General features: G+C 38.2%; 1 protein-coding gene across 2 annotated transcripts; it reads right to left on the minus strand.

Moving 5' to 3' along the window:
* Positions 1-2066: 2066 nt before the first annotated feature.
* Positions 2067-17164, minus strand: C1D (C1D nuclear receptor corepressor). 2 transcript variants are annotated; one of them, XM_034432434.3, is made up of 5 exons: positions 17014-17164; positions 12074-12234; positions 9921-9987; positions 9352-9407; positions 2067-2301 (listed from the first exon to the last, which is right to left on the minus strand). In XM_034432434.3, exons 2-5 carry the CDS (start codon positions 12203-12205, stop codon positions 2125-2127), a joined length of 432 nt encoding a protein of 143 aa, XP_034288325.3. In that variant the 5' UTR covers positions 12206-12234; positions 17014-17164; the 3' UTR covers positions 2067-2124. The 2 variants fall into 2 exon arrangements, with proteins under 2 accessions (XP_034288325.3, XP_087738406.1); XM_087882280.1 differs by lacking the exon at positions 17014-17164 and adding an exon at positions 16556-16983.
* Between the last annotated feature and the right edge of the window lie 750 nt (positions 17165-17914).

The raw sequence follows: 17914 nt of genomic DNA on the forward strand, positions 1-17914 counted from the left end.
CAGAACCGTAAAGCCTACAAACTTAAAATTTGCCACGTATGTTCCTCTTGGCTTCTAGGTGCTCACTAAGAAAGGGTTTTTTGAAATGACCATCAGAGCATTAGTATTTCCTATATTATTATAACACTCTCTGATACTAATTAGTTAGATGTTCTACTCCCTCTCCCAACTTGAAAATAACTCTGGAGAGAATGGGATAGCATAGGACAGTCTTCTGTGGGGCAAGCCTCATGGAGAGATGGGGCTAGAAAGCCTGAGGGAGAGAAGGGGATAAGATAGGGGAGGATTCAAGCTGTAAGTGTCAATTTATCAAGCCCGATCACATAGTTTCGTAGCGAAGCACGGGGATCCAGCTAATTGTAAATCCTTATGAGTCTATTTACTTTATATGATTAGATTGCTGGCAATTGTGGCATCCAGTGTAATTGTGCTTAGCATAAAGTGTGCATGGCTAGCTTTCCACAGTAGGACACTGGAACAGGGCATTAATAATGGTACTCTCTTCCAAAGAAAATACTCTCCTGGATAACAGACTTCCATTTTCATACAAAATAGGGTAACCTACTGGTAACCTAATCTGCCCTTTGAGAAGTTCCCTATTTTTTAATTTTAAATTAAGTCCAGTATATGTATTCCATATAATGTATGCATTTACCTTACAGATGAACATTGACAATATTTTTTTCTTAAAATAAATTATTGCATCCTGCTACGCAGCACTATATTGTAAAGTGCTAGCCCTGACCACTGTTGTATAATCCTTTGTGATGGCCTACATATCCTCCATGTTTGGAGTCTTAGGAGTCAAACGTCCATGCTGGAGTCTTATGAGAGGTTGTATGTTGGAAGTGATTAGAGTATTCTGTGAGTACTTTGGCAAATTCTCTGGTATTCATATGTATTAAGAATTCCTGCATTAAAACTATTCATCCATGTTAATAGAGATAATAAGTAGCAGGCAGTGTTTATATTTTTTTAATCAGGGAGGGAGGGAGGGAGGGAGGAAGGCTTGACAATTAGCTTTATTTGGAGAGAGGGGTATGATTTAATTGACATTTAAGTGAATGGGCAAAATCCAGTAACAGTAACAGCCATCCAATGCATCTAGAACAGCAGGGAAACTAAATGGCTAAAACCTTTCTCCCATTAGACTATTTGAATGAACTTGATAAATACAGCTGTTTACACATTGAAATAAGTTAGTTTCTCCTCCAGAACACCCTTCCAACACCTCCTGCCAAGTAAGTGATGTGTTTAAACACCGACAAGCAGCCTGCATGCACTGATGAATTTTCTCTTAACATACCTCCTTAATTCATCAGATTTATATCTTGACCTTCCTTCAAGCAAGACAGCATACATATCACTCCCTCATCTAATTTTCCTCCACCACCACCCTATGAATTAGAGTTGCTCTGGAGTCAGGCAGCCTTAAATCTAATAAATGAATGAATGAATGGGTTGACATCATGATCAACTCAAAGCCACTCGGTGGGTTCCATGACTGAAGATGGATTTTTGAGTCTTCTCCGTGCTAATCTAATGCCTAAAGAACTACACGGCACTATGTACATGCCCTTTTAAGATCCAAGATGAAAAAAGATAGCCATGCGAAATATTTCTTAAAATGCCCAGAACACAAATATGGGTATCTATGGAGATTCTCAGTCATCCAGGTCATGGTTGTCCCAAAGGTGCTTTTTCAAGAGGTAACTGGACTTTCTGGTTTTTCTTTGAAGACGTTTCGCTTCTCATCCAAGGAGCTGAAGAAGAAGAACTGAAGAAGCTTCTTGGATGAGAAGCGAAACATTTTCAACGAAAAACCAGAAAGTTCAGTTGCCTCTTGGAAAAAAGCACCTTTGGTACAAATATGGGTAGATTGGAACACGGAACTTAGTGACATTATCTGTCTGTGAAATAACGAAGATTTTAAATTAAAAAATGTTATTTCACCAGTCATTTTGTGAATAACCTTTTCTGGATATTCATTTCTATTGGAAATAAAAATAAAGATCAGATTAAAAAAACCAAAGTTATAGGAGGAAAAAATAAAAATTTCAAAGCCATTTTATTACATATAAAACTTTATTAAAATAATTCTAATTGATATCAAACAGGGAGATTCTAATGTGTTTTTTTCTTTTTGGCTGGAATGAGACTTTTCTTTGCAGATTTGCTTTGAGTTTTTGGTTCGTAGAGTGCATTTCGTAAAAATCTCGCTGCCGCGCCTTTATCCAGTTTGGCAGCTTTTTTCCTTTCTTCAATCTCTTTTACTTTGTTCATGTATGTCCTTATTCTCTCCTGAAACACATGAAAATATTAAAAAGCACGTTTCCTATCATACCAAAAAGAGCAGAAATATTTTCAAACTCAAGTCAGCTGGAAAAAAAAAGCCAATAGTGAAGTTATTGAGACGTTCGAGCAGTATTTCAAAATAACAGTGGAGGCTTTCAAATGTTGAGCAAGTATTATCAGGAATACATTAAAAAATTCAAGTGAGATGCCCTTTCCTGGAGTTGTATGAGGAGGTTTCATTGGTTGCATGAGTGAACAATTCTCTGGCTGAACCCATATCCACAGCAATCTCCTAGTGCCTAGGCCAGTGATGCCCAAACCAGAAGTCCAGCTGGCCGGTGAGCATGCATGTGCCAGAAACCAGAAGAGCAACTGGGGACAGCGTGCCCGCCCACAGAGGGGGCTGTGTGCCACCTCTGGCACGCATGCCATAGGTTCACCATCACGGGCCTAGGCCAAGGGTATCAAACTCGTGTTGTCACGGCAGCATCACGTGACGTATCGGGACTTTTCCCCCCTTCACTAAACCAGGAGTGGGCATGGCCAGCGGGTGATACATCCAGCCCGCGAGTTTGACAGCCCTGTCCTAGGCAGTGCAACCTGTGAAGTGTCCATGTTATTGAGCTACTCTCTCTTTCTTTCAGATAACCCAAATCTCAAACGTGATTGCTAATATAGCAGATAGGAAGGTCATTTGACTCTGCTTAGGTGTTTCTTTCAATTGAAGTTTGCCAAAATAATCAAAAGGCAGGTTTTAAAACTATCAACCAAATCAAATTGTTGTAACCTAAGCAAATATGACAAGTATCAGTTGTTCTCAATTGGAAGAATTGAGGGGTTTAATTTTAATCCTAATTAAGTGTAATTTGTGTAAAAAAATTTCATACACTCCATTACAGCACAGAGTCTGTGTTTTATATCTTAAGTTCTTCTGCAAGATTACAAGAGAATGCTGATCCCAATTCACTTAGGTTCTTTAAAAGAAGGTGAAACAGTGTATAACACCAATATGTTATCTCCAAACTGGAGGAAATACACACACATACACAAATTAAAACCTAAATCAGTTCACTTTACAAGATAAAGTAATATACATTGGGTTGAATGTACCAGTATGTATATAAGTATACATTCTATCTATCTATCTATCTATCTATCTATCTATCTATCTATCTATCTATCTATCTATCCACACACATACACACACACACAAGAATGAATTAAGGAAAAAATAGATTTTTTCTTGCTCCAAATCTATTATGTAATTATATTTAGCAGCTGTATACTGAAAAAGGATATTGTATTGCTAGAAAAGACATGCATAATCTCCATGATCAAGGAATTGGAGCAACCGTCCTAAAATAAAAGGTTGAAGTAAGGCTTCCTATTTTAGAAGAAAAGCAAAATAGAGGGTAAAAATTATATATGGGTGAATCATTAAGGTAGTTTTTCTCCCCCTTCCTTTTCTTAATACTACAAATCAATATTGTTTAATAAATAATGGGAAATTCAGGTTGGATAAAAGCAGTACTACACACAATACTTTCTTGACATATAAAATTTGCAAAAGGTGTAGTGACGATAATACCAACATTAAAAAGAAAAGAGAAGAGGAAACAACAGCAAGGTGGATGGGCTCAGTAACAATGGATATACCACAAGGAACCTTGAAGGGCCAAGTTGGGGACAGATCAGTGGTGGGTTGCCCCCCGGTTCGCACCGGTTCTATAGAACCGGTAGTAAAACTGGCGGGAGGCTCTGCCCACTGACCCCAACATCATCAAAACACTTCTGAGCATGCGCAGAAGCTTTTGCGCATGTGCACAGCCCCGCTGCAAACCAGTAGTAAAGGTAAGTAGAACCCACCTCTGGGACAGATCATTTTGGAGCACATCTATCAACATGATTGCTAAGAATGACATTGAAATAATCAGCCAATCAGTTTAACGAATCAATGGCTCCGTGTCACAGTAATAACTATGTATGTAGTGCTCCACTATGTCTATTGCTGGATAGCATGAGTAGGAATCTTTAGCATCTGAATGGCCACTCCAGAATCAGAATATGCCTTTGGTGACCCACCATGGTTCTTCTTATGATATGCTAGCATGGATGAAGTGTTGCTAAAGATCTTACGATGGAGGTAAAGAAGAAGCAACCACTTAGGTAAACTGCTGTGTGCAGTATGAAGCATTGGGGCCCAGACAAAGCCTTAGTAAATCCAAGAGAACTCCGCTTCTTTTGACAACTGTATGTCTAGACTAAGCAGTCATGTACAAAATAGGAAAACAGCTTTGACCTCCATTTTGGTCTCAGTTAATTTCCCCATGCTATCAGCCATCACTTTTGCCCCAAGGCCAGAGTTCTGAGGTAGCCCTCAGCATCTCTGAAAAGGATTGTTTTTGGAACTGGGAAAGAAATGGGAGATTTTTCTTCCACTAGAACAGTAGGGCTAACATTTTATTTGATTCATACTGCATGCTTCTACTCTACTTTATCTCAATCATTCTGACAGGATATAAGAAAGAGTATGATAGGAAGTAGAACTGCATCACTAGCTCAACTAAAAAAAAAAATTAGATCTTTTGGCTCCTTTTCTTCCTTTCCAGATAGTTGTGAAAAGATGACTAAGAACCTCCAGTTGTATAATACTTGATTATTACAAAATGGATATAAAATTAAGAACTGTTTCCTGAATGATCTTGCTTCCCTTTCAATTCTTCCTTTTATTTCATCTCTTTTTAAATTTAGGGGAGGGACTCCTGAATTATTAGTAACCTAGTTTGGGAGCCATTCTAGCAAAGGAACGATGTATAAATTATAGTTTTAACCCTTTGATCTAAGTCACCGGCATCTCCTTAACAGAGGAATTCCGTATTTCTGTAAATCCTTTTAAATATTTTAATAGCAATTAAACCATCATCTACTTCCCCTTCCCCAACATGTACACACACACGCACACACACACAAAATAAATGTAAATTGATGAATTATGGTTTCCTTTTAAGGGAATTTAGAGATTGCTAAATGCAATCACCCAATTGTTGCAACTCTCTCTGGAAAATTAAGTGATTTCTGTTCATTCAATTAAGGCAATTGCTTTATTTTAAATTTGTCTGCTACCAAATCTTAGTACTACTGCCTTTTGTACAAAATGTGCAAATTAATTTTGAAAAAATTACTTGTAAAAAGCACATTCTTTTAATATAGGCTTTTATGTTAAAATTATCTAAATAAAGATTTCAAAACTCAACCAAATCTGTCTGAATTCCATTTCATTTGTTATTCTAATGACACGTTAATCAAATAACAGAATAAGGCAGGAATGTTCATCAGTCATTCTGTATCCTTCAACATCACTGCAAAGGTTGTTTATTATTATTATTAATTCAATTTGTATGCTGCCCCTCTCCGAAGACTCAGGGCGGCTCACAATGCATTTAAAATCATTATAAAAAACATTTAAAAATTAAAAACATTAAAACTCATTCACACCATTCATGGCCGGATCTCGCCGGATCGCAACAGCGAGATCAACGGCCCCGGGCCTGCTGGAAAAGCCGGGTTTTCACCGCTTTTCGGAAGGCCAATAGGGTGGGGATAGTCCGGACCTCAGGAGGTAACTGGTTCCAGAGAGCTGGGGCAGCCACAGAGAAGGCCCTCCCCTGTGGGCCCACCAGCCGGCATTGTTTAGCTGACAGGCCCCGGAGGAGACCAACTCTGTGGGATCTTACTGGTCGTTGGGAGTTATGTGGTAGAAGGCGGTCTCGAAGATACCCTGGCCCTGAGCCATATAGGGCTTTAAAGGTAATAACCAACACCTTGAATTGTGACTGGAGACCAATAGAGAGCCAGTGCAGCTCGCGGAGAATTGGTGTAATGTGGGTGTACCTAGGTGCACCCATGACAGCTCGCGTGGCTGCGTTCTGGACCAACTGTAGTCTCCAAACACTTTTCAAGGGTAGCCCCATATAGAGCGTGTTGCAATAATCTAACCATGAGGTGACAAGGGCATGAGTGACCGTGAGGGGAGCCTCCCGATCCAAGTAGGGTGGCAATTGGTGCACCAGGCGAACCTGTGCAAAAGTCCCCCTAGCCACAGCTGTCAGATGTTGCTCTAATCTTAGCTGTGAGTCTAGGAGGACACCCAAATTGCGAACCCGTTCTGAGGGGGACAATTTCTCCCCCCCCCAGAACCATTATATATTGCGTTTGATGTTTATGATGTTTAATTATATTATTATTGCAAAAGTCCTCATTTAGCAACTGTGTTGTTTAGTGGTCATTCACAATAAAGATGGTGGTTAAAGTGCTATTTTACTTAGCAACCACTTCATTTAACAACCAACTTCATTGTCCCAATTGTAAGTCACTAGGTGAGAAATACCTGGGGCACTTTTAAAGAATGGATTCTGGTTCGGAAGGGTACAGTAAGAAAAGCAATTCACACTCTATTCTGGGTACCAAAAGAACACTGATTTTTCAAATAAGTTGCCTCAAATTAGGAATATACATAGGCACTAGATTTCGGTAATGATCTGATCTATCAGAATTCAGGAAAGAGGTTGGAAATCTACACCGTGCAATGCCTTCCAAGATTATGGAAGCCACTGATCAGAAGAGAACGCAAGTCTAAGGCTGGTTTCATTCTTCATACTAAGGCATGATTTATTTTAGATTAGGTTGTGTGGATCCGGTCCTTGTATCTTATTCAACAAACTGTGGTCTAGTACAACCTGCAAACCTAACCAATATGTTAGTGACTACATTCACACTAAATCCTAAATCACAATTTATTATTATGTGGATAAGCCTCTATAAGCCAGGCCAGATAGCCGGGCCTTGAATTTCTGTATTGTCATTATAACCCCAACTCAGTCACTAAATATATCACAAAATATTTGGCTTAACTCATAGACTGTTTAACTGAACAAATCAGTCTGATTTATAGCATGGTTCTTGGTTCATATATAAATAACAAACCAAGATAAGTCTTCTTTCTTGTTGCAAGGGGGAGTACAAATCAAGGCTTCCACAGACTTGTACACATGGTCGTAAATCACGTCTTAGCATTATGTAGCAACCAGGTCAATACTCCCCCACCACCACCATGAAAAAAAAAAAAAAAAAAGAGCCAGTGCTATGCAAAATGAATTCTCAGGCAACATGAAATAACTACAGTATTTCACTGAAAAGATAACTTTTCTCTCCAGGCAGATGAGAAGTCAGGTCTCAGTATCAAGTTAACAGCAAAATAAAAAAAGAGCAGCTGATCGGTCTTTTAGATACATGACGTGACATGGACATCAAACTAAGCTTTAGAAGGAAATAACACCCATTTCACACTGCATATGTTTATCAAGCCTGCAAGAAATTAGAGAAGCTGAAGAATAACTGCTTTCCTCTTGAGAAGTTCAAGATAACAGCAAATATAACATTGATTGAGCTTTTTGACATTCGGCATATTTATTGTACTTGATATTTACTAGTACGACATACTTTTCATAGCGATGTGACCTGGGAAGGAGTTAAAAAAAGTAAGTGGCAATTTGGTCAATCTTGAGCAAAAGCAGTTTTGCTTAAAAAAAAAAAAAAGGCAACACACTGCCACTAGCCAATATGTATATATGTATATACCTATATTTCCCTATGAATTTTATTTCGTAATTGGTTTTATTTATTACTTGTATTTGTAGTTACCCTTTTATTGTATTAACAATGCTGCATATCTGGATAGGTGTAATATATAGAACGTAACAATTCTGGTAGCCAACTGTAGATTTGATCTGTAGTTTTTCTATCTGCCAAGCTAAATCATTTGATCTGTTTCTTCAAGTCAGCAGAATTTCTAAGATATCCAGCCTTATACACTCTGCTCATGCTTCTAAATGGATTATAAGACAAACCTCAGAGATTTATTGTAGGCAGTAAATATGTCACTAATGCAGAATTACTGGACAGAACACACATAACTGGTGCCAAAAAAGCTTTTAGCTTTGTTGCTGAACTGGATTCTTTACTGCTGAGAAAATGAATTAATGGAGGGATTGGAGTAGGGGAGGGGGAATCTTTCCCGTCTTTGCTAGTAAATCAAACACATGATACTTTTAAAGGCAGGCAGGAGTAAGAAAAGGTAGCCTTAGAGATTAACACGAGTCCAAGTATTTATAGGAAAACATACTGTACTGGAAGTTATAAATAATTATTAGACACGTAACATTTTTTCCACTCCGCAAGGAAAGAGTCGGTTGGTACAAAATTCAAACTATTAAAAAAAAATGAAAAAGAAGGAAAGGATCATCTTATTTGAGAATTGAACTGAGATCAAAACATCTACTTTGAAAACGACAATATCATTTTGAGTAAAAACTATGCTTTAGTATTATTCCTCAAGGTTTTGCAAGGTAAGCAAATGAGATGAAGAACAGATTAGCTCCAATGGCAGCTTTGCCTCAGGGCTACCATATCTGGTCTGCAAAACTGTGGATAACTGGCTAAAGGGCAACAAAGAAATATTGAACGTCCTGTTTTGCTGCCATCTAGAGGTCATCAAGATTTTTACAACCCAGATATACAGTAGTAGTCCAGCTTTTTGCTACAGGAACATTTGCAACAAAGTGATCCCTCAAACAAACAGCAAAATGTGTGATTCCCCACTTGTAGTAGAAGTGAAGCAATACATAGTACCATCTCTGGTCTCTACCATGTATATGGAAGGATTACACTAAGTGGGACACAGGTTTGTTGTTCTCCAATGCTGCTCTGTTACTTTCACAGTTTTTCCTGTCAAAATACTGACTGGCACTTAAACCAAACAGACTGTTTACAATAATCACCCCCTTTAGGGGGTGATTAACAATATGAGAGAACTGTGTTGCAGTGTTTTCTTACACTGACAATTACATACTTCATGGAAAAAGACTGAAAACTGCATTTGTAATGTGCAATAATCAACATTTAACTCAATTATACTTTGTTTGGAATTCACAAAATTTCTGCACACCATTTTCTCAACATGAGAAGAATTTTGCATGGTAGTGAACATAAGAAACTTACCAATTCCTGTTTGACTGGATGTTCCTTTGGATTTATTCCTTGTGTAGCAAGGTACACTGCAAAGTGAATTTATTTATATCAGAATTAATTAGAAATATGTAGCAGTATATTCTTCACTATGTATTTAAAATATAGGAATGCATGACTGGAAAAGTCCTTTGTTAAATCCTTAACAATCAAAATGTAAAATGTTTTAAGACTTGGGAAAAGAGTGTATTTTGGTATTACAAAATTAAGTGCAGGTGTAAGTGCAAGGAACTACACAAGAAAGAGTTTGCTTGTTTGTTTATTTCTTTATTTACTTATTTGCTAACCTCTCACGCAAGTAGCCACACAAAATAACTTAATATTTATTTAATTGCTAAGATATCACTCAGTTCCAGAGATTCAGGCAGCTGACATTCCAACAAAATTCATAATGTAAATATCACAATAGCAATATAAATATAATGAAAAGGGGGAATTATTTAAAACTCATATGAGTATTAAAGATCATTAATGTTTAAATATGCCATTAGATGCAGATTCATCCTTTATGTCATTATACATTTCTTACTCTGCATACTTACCCCAAAACATTGAATTCAATGTATAAGCAGAGACCAAATCTATTTTGGCTTGTTCAAGAGGATCTAGCTGAAATGAGAAAGATAAAATTATCTTCGTAACATTTTAATGTACACTATATCATCAGATTAAATGACAGCCTTGATGAAAATCACAGTGAATGCCATTCCTTCCACAACCTAAAGCTAGATGCACAATAGCACTTTGCAGCGGAAATCAAACATAACACTTTTAATTTAACAGAATAAAAGAGTTGGAAAGGACCTTGAAGGTCTTCTAGTGCAACCCCCTGCTCAAACAGGAAACCCTATAGCATTGCAGACAAATTGTTGTCCAGTCCCTTCTTAAAAACCTCGAGTGATGGAGCACCCACAACTTCTGGAGGCAAATCGTTCCACTGATTACCAGTAATCAGTACTGCAGCTACTTCAACTGACTGCTAGTTCAGCAGATCAGCAGATCAAATCTCACCAGGCTCAAGGTTGACTCAGCCTTCCATCCTTCCGAGGTGGGTAAAATGAGGACCCAGCTTGTTAGGGGGCAATATGCTATTTAGTATACTGTCTTTGGTGTAAGCTGCCCAGAGTCCTCGGAGAGTGGGCGGCATAGAAATATGACTAATAAATAAATAATTGTTCTTACAGTCAGGAAATGTCTCGTTTTCTAGGCAAATCGTTTCACTGATTACCAGTAATTGTTCTCACAGTCAGGAAATGTCTCCTTTTCTAGGTTGAAAATTTCACCTTCTTGTTTCTGACATCATGCTTTCAAATAGTTTAAGAAAATTGGGTATGAATAGAATTTAACGTCTAGATAGGTGACCAAGTTTTGACTTTGAGATGCCTATTAAAATATTCTGTATCTTGTATCCTATATAAACATAAACATAGCTATTCAAAAAACCCTCAATATATGAATAAGTTTAAGAAATACCAGTTTTAAAATTAAACGAAAATAAGTTTGGTCACTAGAGGCCACTTGGACTCCACACAGTAGTTCTGAAACATGCAATGTGACAAACATTTTGCATGCCTTGTAATGTTTATAATACATGGCTAAGGTAGGCCTCTATAATGCAGAACAAGACACTCTTTCATCTAGGCTGAACAAATGAGTTTACAAGTCTTTGAAAAAGATTCAGACAGGGATTCCCTATCTGTAGTTTAGACTTTTATTCATTATGCTCTTGTTCTCACCTAAAACAGAGTATGTGTTTTTTCTTGAAAAATGAGAGAACCGTTGTCTGTTTGAGTTGTTTCTCTCAACTCAATGCCTTCTAGTTGTGCTGAACATGAACTCCCATCAGCCAGCTAAGCCCATCAGCCAGCTAAGGAATTATGGGAATAAAGTCAAGAACCTCTGGTGGACACCTGCCACGTCATTTTTTTGCACAATTCATGACTCTAAAATATCATGACAGCACATTAAAAGGCAAAAACAGTTTTGGCTGCCAATGCCAATCTATCATTTTGCTCCTCTAGGACTTCTAAAAACACAACCCACAAGTTTGAACAGGAAACCTGTCAAAGGGCTATATTGTAAAGCTGTTGTGCTCATAGTTTATTTTTGACTGAAAGGCTGAAGACTTCAGGGGTGAAATTTCCTGATATATGAGCTCTCATTTTGACCCAAAGAAACGACAAATTGGATGTTCATAGGTATTTGTACAAAGAACTCAGGCAACATCTTGTGCTGTTGCTGCAGGTTAAAAAAGGAAACAAAGGATGCTTTATATATTCCTTTACTTTTTTAAAAAAAACTTTCCCTGATACATAGCACAAATTCATCTAAATTAAACTTTTTTGGACTTTCCATACCAGAACTCCCTTCTAGAGACAAGGAAAGCATGAAATATACTTTGCTTTTTAGTCACTATGCATAACCCACTCAAGTGTTAAGAAAGCACCGAGCCCCTGCCATTTTTATTTATTCTAAATCTCTGTAACTGTAATTCTGTAACATCATCCAGATATATTGTGCTATAGCTCCAACCCATCCAACAGCATGGATAAAAAAGAATTATAAGAATCATAATCAACGAAATATGCCTATGTGCAGAAAGTTAAACTGGGTTGTCTCTCAAGTCAAGTTCATCAAGGGAGCAAGCAAAAATTAAACAGCAGCAAACTGTTCCTTGCTCTCATCCTCTTCTTACCTTCTGGAGGAGTTCGCTTCTGGATATGGACATCATTGTCTTCAACACGGCATCTACTGAACCAACAGCTGTTTCAAATGCTAAAAGGTAATCATGAATCTCTGTGGGGTAGTCTTCTTCGGAAGGATCCATTTTCAAGATGACACTCACTACCTCAAAAACTACCAAGAAATAATTAAGAAAACAAAGATTGTTCACAAATGGTGCCAAACCATACTGAATAGGTCACAACTGTCTGGATTCAAACATGCTATAGAAACAATATAAAACACGAGCTATACTGTTTGTGAAGTAGCAAAACAGTATGGCATTAAGGTTACCACTGCCCTTAACTTGCAGGATGTAAATCAAAGATACATAAGAGAAATTCTGGGCCCTTCAAAGAAGGGTAGTAGAGGTAAGTCCTCGCCTTACAACAGTTCATTTAATGACCATTCAGTTACAATGGCACTGAAGAAGGTGATTTATGTGCATTTTTCACACTAGGACCATTGCAGCATTCCCCTGGTTACATGATCAAAATTCGCACACTTGGCAATTGACTCATACTTATGACTGTTGCTGTGTCCCAAGGTCACATGATCACCTTTTGCAACCTTCTGACAAGCAAAGTCATTGGGGATGACAGATTCACTTAACTGTGGCAAGATGGGTCGTAAAATGGGCCAAAAATTACTTAACTACTTACTTAACAACAGAAAATTGGGGCTCAATTGTAGTTGTACGTCGAGGACTACCTGTGGCATCAACAACTGTCATAACATAAACTTGTTCTATTGCCAGGTTTAAGTGTGATATAGGCAGTGTGACCGTGCCTCTTAAATGCAGGAGGTCTGGTAACATTTGAGATTAACATCAAAATGAAGACTCAGTTACTTGGCCAAACACCATTCTAGGCACCACTGTTTACATAGCAGAACAGCTATTCTGGAATAGGAAGTAATTCTTTAATATATAATCTGATGGCACTAATATGTTGCAGAAATAGCAAACACTGAAATTACCATCATAAAAGACAACACTCAGGACCACACAGGTCCATCAAGTTCAAATCCTAATAAAAATAATTTTTAAAAATAAAGGTTATCTAGTCTGCATCATCTCCACCTGTTCAACAATAGTCATTCACAATGGTAGCCTGAGTGATCCGTATTCCCACCTTCAATATTCAAAAATGAAGTTTGCTCTGATCGAGAGTTATTTCGTACCTTTGAGAATCAAAGTGATATAGCTGGGTTCATAAAACACAGGAAACCAAAACTAAACGTTTCATATTAAAGTTCTGCACAATGTAGGAACTGTGAATGATAAACCATGTTTTGTGACCTAATGTGATGTGACTTAAAGAGTGATGATAAATAATGTGATGTAAAGAGTTTTGATGGGAGAGGTTGGGATATAACTTCAAAAAAAGTTAAAACAAATCAAGACTTAAGGCAATACATTAATGACTTAAGGCAGTACGAACATGTTGCTGCAGTTATAGAACAATTATTTAATTTTTAAAAGAAAACTGAAATGGAGAAACAGTCTGTCAATTAATCATTTAGAGTAGTTTCACGATATCTTCAGATATAGAAAAATATTTCTAGTTAATTAGAAAATCAATATATTTATTAAACATGCTCACAAAAATTGCCAAATGCACAGCTGATTGTTACAATTTACCCAGTACCAAAATATTTGTGTTACTCAGCACAATATTTTGCACCAGAGGTGGGTTTCAGCAGGCTCTGACCAGTTCTGGAGAACCGGTAGTTGAAATTTTGAGTAGTTCGGAGAACCAGTAGTAAAAATTCTGACTCGCCCCGCCCCCATCTATTCTCTGCCTCCCAAGTCCCAGCTGATCGGGAAGAAATCGGGATTTTGCAGTAACCTTTCCCTGGAGTAGGGAAGGAATGGAGATTTTACAGTATCCTTCCTCTGCCACGCCCACCAAGCAATGCCACACCCACCAAACCACATCCACAGAACTGGTAGTAAAAATTTTTGAAACCCACCACTGTTTTGCACATATAATGAAACAAACTGTATCTCACCAAAGTTCATCACGATTTCTCCCAAAATGGCAATCTCTCAACATCACGAGTCCTTATAGACAGTCAGATTTACTTCCACCTATACAAAAAGTCCTTTCTGCCTATATATACACAGTCATTTGATTTCTTCCTGAACTTTCTCTGACCATTTGGATTCACTGAATCTTAATTTACTTAATGTGGATTCTGTTATGGTATAAACTGTTTAGCATTATATAATTGAATTGGCCTAAAAGCATTGGTAATAAATAAGCAACAAACCACCTAAGAGGCTATTCTACCAAACAAAAACAGTAATTAGAAACTCCAAAAATATTTAGGGGTTTCTAAATTCTCCCAGTCATAAAGTGAAAGACAAACAGATAATTAAGCAGAGTCACTAGGGAAACAATACCAAATGGAGAAACTAGGCTGAATAAATTATCGTTTGAATCTGATGCTAAAATGACTTTGCTAAAATGAGGAAATACAATTTATAATCTTTGATTAGAGAAAATATAATATCTACATTTATTAGTGACTGGAAGCCTCTTGTGGATTTTTTGTGCAAAAGTGAACTTGTGATTTACAGTTTTGATGTTTTAATAGATTATAGAAAAGAGAGTTATGATGTAGCTTAGACAAAGAGGAAAATGTATAAAGTACTTATAACTGATGTAAAAAAAAACAGGAAGCCACTTCTATCTTTATTCTTTCTTTGCTGTTTTTCTTCAACATTTTTCTTTTCTTGTACTTTTGCCATAGTTTCTGTATCTTCCTCACTTTATAGTAGTTTGTGTTAGCTTTTACTTTTTGTTTATATTTTTTAAAATAAAAGTTATATACAGTTTTATATACAACCTATACAATGAGATACAACTAAGGGTGCTAAGCTTCCAAATCCCAATTGGAAGGGAGCAATGGAGGAAGTTTCCCTCTGCTGCTTGCAAAAGAGAAACTGTGAAAAACCAATACCCAACCAAAATGGAGGCTGGATTTAGGAAGGCAATTACTCTATACTGCAGCAGGAGGACACACAATTATACTAATTAGGATACACATGGAGACCAAAGAAATATCTTGGTTTTTAAGAGACATAGCAAACATTTAAAAATACATGTTTTTGTTTTCTGAGTTCGCTGACTCCTTAAATACTGGTTTTTAGGAATATGAATAATGCCAACATTTAAAAAGGGTTTTCCCTTGCAAATTCCTATTTACCAAACTTCAACTCCTAAGAGTTCCTACATGGAATATATACTTCGTAGACTTTATGGTATTGTTTCAAATATTTAATATATAGGCCAGGTTCAAACCAATGTTAAGCCATGATGTTTAACCACTGCATGAATAAGTCACAAACTGGATGCGCATATATCATAAATCTTGGTTTACAAACTACAAAGGTTAGATTGCATAACTAGACTCATGAAACATTCAGAGCCCAATTATAGAAAAACACAACATTGAAATAAGGGAAAGTCATGTCCTATTAAAACTCTTGAATCATATGAAGCATAAAAACATAAGCATTCAGGAAACTGCCATTTAATCAATAGCTTTAAATGGCAATTGATGGACTCTGTAGAATTATGAAGCAGGACAAAAAGTATAAAAAATTGGCTTTTCAAGAAACAAGTCTATAAATGGATTCTGGCATTTGGTAACTTTCACTTGTTGAAATACACACACACAACCCTTTAACAAACTGGGTTCACATATTACACTAAATGATGATTTAAACTAGGACTACCAGATCTAAGCTGCAAAAATCCAGAAGATCACTAGATAAGAGCAATGAGCTGCAGACAACTCTTTATCATTTTGTTGCCATTTCATGGCCATCCAGATTTGTGTACCCCAAATGTGGTAGCTTCAATTAAGCATGGCTTATTGAATGAACCCAACTGATTAGCCTCCCACATTCTGCCATGCCAAAACCAGGTAAACAACCCTATCGTATGTAATGCCGTATGAACCTAGCCAGAGTTTTATTTTGGAAAATGGTAAATAAAACTGACCAAATTTCTCCACGTTGAAAAATACTGAAAAACTGTATTCTGCCTTGGCATCTATTTTCAGTTATACCATACAGGATAAAGCATCATGTTAGAGATTGGATTTGCCCTAGTGGACCAAAGTGCATCAGTTCCACTGATATAAGATGGGGTGCTTCTAAATTACCCATCAGTCTCTCAGAGAGATGCTACAACATGGCACTTTATAGTGGCATAGCCCAGATTGTTCCAACATCCCCCCAAATCCATAGCAGCATCTTTTCAAAATGATACAGGGGATAAGAAAGGAGGCTAGAAAGTGGTTAAAATCAGGCGTCAAGTGGCCTGCCACAACCAGAGCAGCTAAGTAGAACTTCCAGCTAAAGCACAGCCTTAGCAAGCCAAGGTCTTTCTTCAGTCTATTTATTGTCCAGCAAAGGCAATAATAAAGAGATGATGGCACTAACCCCGCAAGGTGTAACTTCTCCCTCAAAAGTCCCAAAGGTGCTTTTTTTTTTTTTTTCAAAAGGCAACTGGACTTGGTTTTTCCTTGAAGATGTTTTGCTTCTCATCCAAGGAGCTTCTTCAGTTCTGGCTGTCAGAACTCACCCAGGGAGCTTCTCATCCAAGGAGCTTCTTCAGTTCTGCCTTGGATGAGAAACGAAACGAAACGTCTTCAAGGAAAAACCCAGGAAGTCCAGTTGCCTTTTGAAACAAGCACCTTTGGGACAACCATGACCTGGATGACTGAGAAGCTCCATAGACAGGTCTCTCTCAAAGGCCTGCTCAGCTGGCCCGTCCTTTGCGCAGTGGAAAAGGATGTTTCGGCCACGGCTGCTCCCAACCTTCAGGGCCGCGCACCCCGTTTTGACGACAAGATCAACGTGGCCAAAGGAACCACCCACCGCAAGCGCCATCCACCTACCCAGCCTCCTGCAACGCTTCCGCGCGAAAAGAAGGGCGCAACCTCCCCACCACCGGCCTCGCCTTCCCTTGCCGTGACGGAGGCGAATGCGAAAGACGAGACGTAAGCAGGCGGAGCTACAAGTATTTGCTCCCGACCGGCTAGTCCCGCAATAGTAATGGAAGATTCTTCCCAACATAGAAAGGTGGTCCAATCCGATCCCTTTCCTCCCCCTCCGCCTTTCACCAGCCGCGATCCAAATAATGGGATCAAGTTGCCTTAGTAATGCGGCGCGACCCTCCGGGTTTGGCGCAGTAAAGGCAGAAGCCTGGCAAGGAAACAGCCGGTCGGCTTGCTTTGAATGGTGATTATTTAGAGCCAGGCACGGGAAGGTGATTCTGTTTCCCGCTGTGGTCCTGTGGGGAAGGCATTTCGGCAGGCGATGCATTGTCAGCAGAGGAAAAGGAACAAAAAAAGGTCGACGGAGGCATATCAGTACGGTTGCTATTAAAGGAGCTTTCTCGGCTTAGCGCCCGCCGTCCCTAAAAATGGAAAGCCAAGCCTTAGGAAGAGGCCGGAGGTGGGTCGGAAGAGGCTGCAATGCTCCTGATTTATTTAAATCTAAAGATTTAGATTTTTAATATTATTTAAATTTAAATAAATTTAAAGTTTATAAAATAAACTTTATTGTCAAGTTTTCCCCAAGTGTCCTGGTCTATTTCAAGGTTTGTTCGGTCGTGTGAAAGCGTGTGTAATTACATAATTCAATCCTAGCTTATTTCTCAGCCGCTAGTGGCACTCGGATATTACTTTAACTCCGAAACCTAATAGTGTGGTTAGTTGTGGCTGGGGGACCACCCAGGACTCTTGGGGGCGCAGACTAGAATAGGAAATTGAAAAACCTCATGGAAGAAGGTAGGGG

Source organism: Pantherophis guttatus, chromosome 1 (genome assembly GCF_059756535.1).
Source record: "Pantherophis guttatus breed Tessera chromosome 1, ASM5975653v1, whole genome shotgun sequence".
NCBI classification, from domain to species: Eukaryota; Metazoa; Chordata; class Lepidosauria; order Squamata; family Colubridae; genus Pantherophis; species Pantherophis guttatus.

What these genes read in the sequence shown, in the direction of transcription:
- C1D (XM_034432434.3), bottom strand. Translation starts at nt 12,205, where the DNA reads ATGGATCCTTCCGAAGAAGACTACCCCACAGAGATTCATGATTACCTT. An exon ending in GAAGCGAACTCCTCCAGAAG is followed by an intron (nt 9,988 to 12,073) that starts GTAAGAAGAGGA and finishes TTCTCATTTCAG; the next exon opens with CTAGATCCTCTTGAACAAGC. An exon ending in ATTGAATTCAATGTTTTGGG is followed by an intron (nt 9,408 to 9,920) that starts GTAAGTATGCAG and finishes TTCACTTTGCAG; the next exon opens with TGTACCTTGCTACACAAGGA.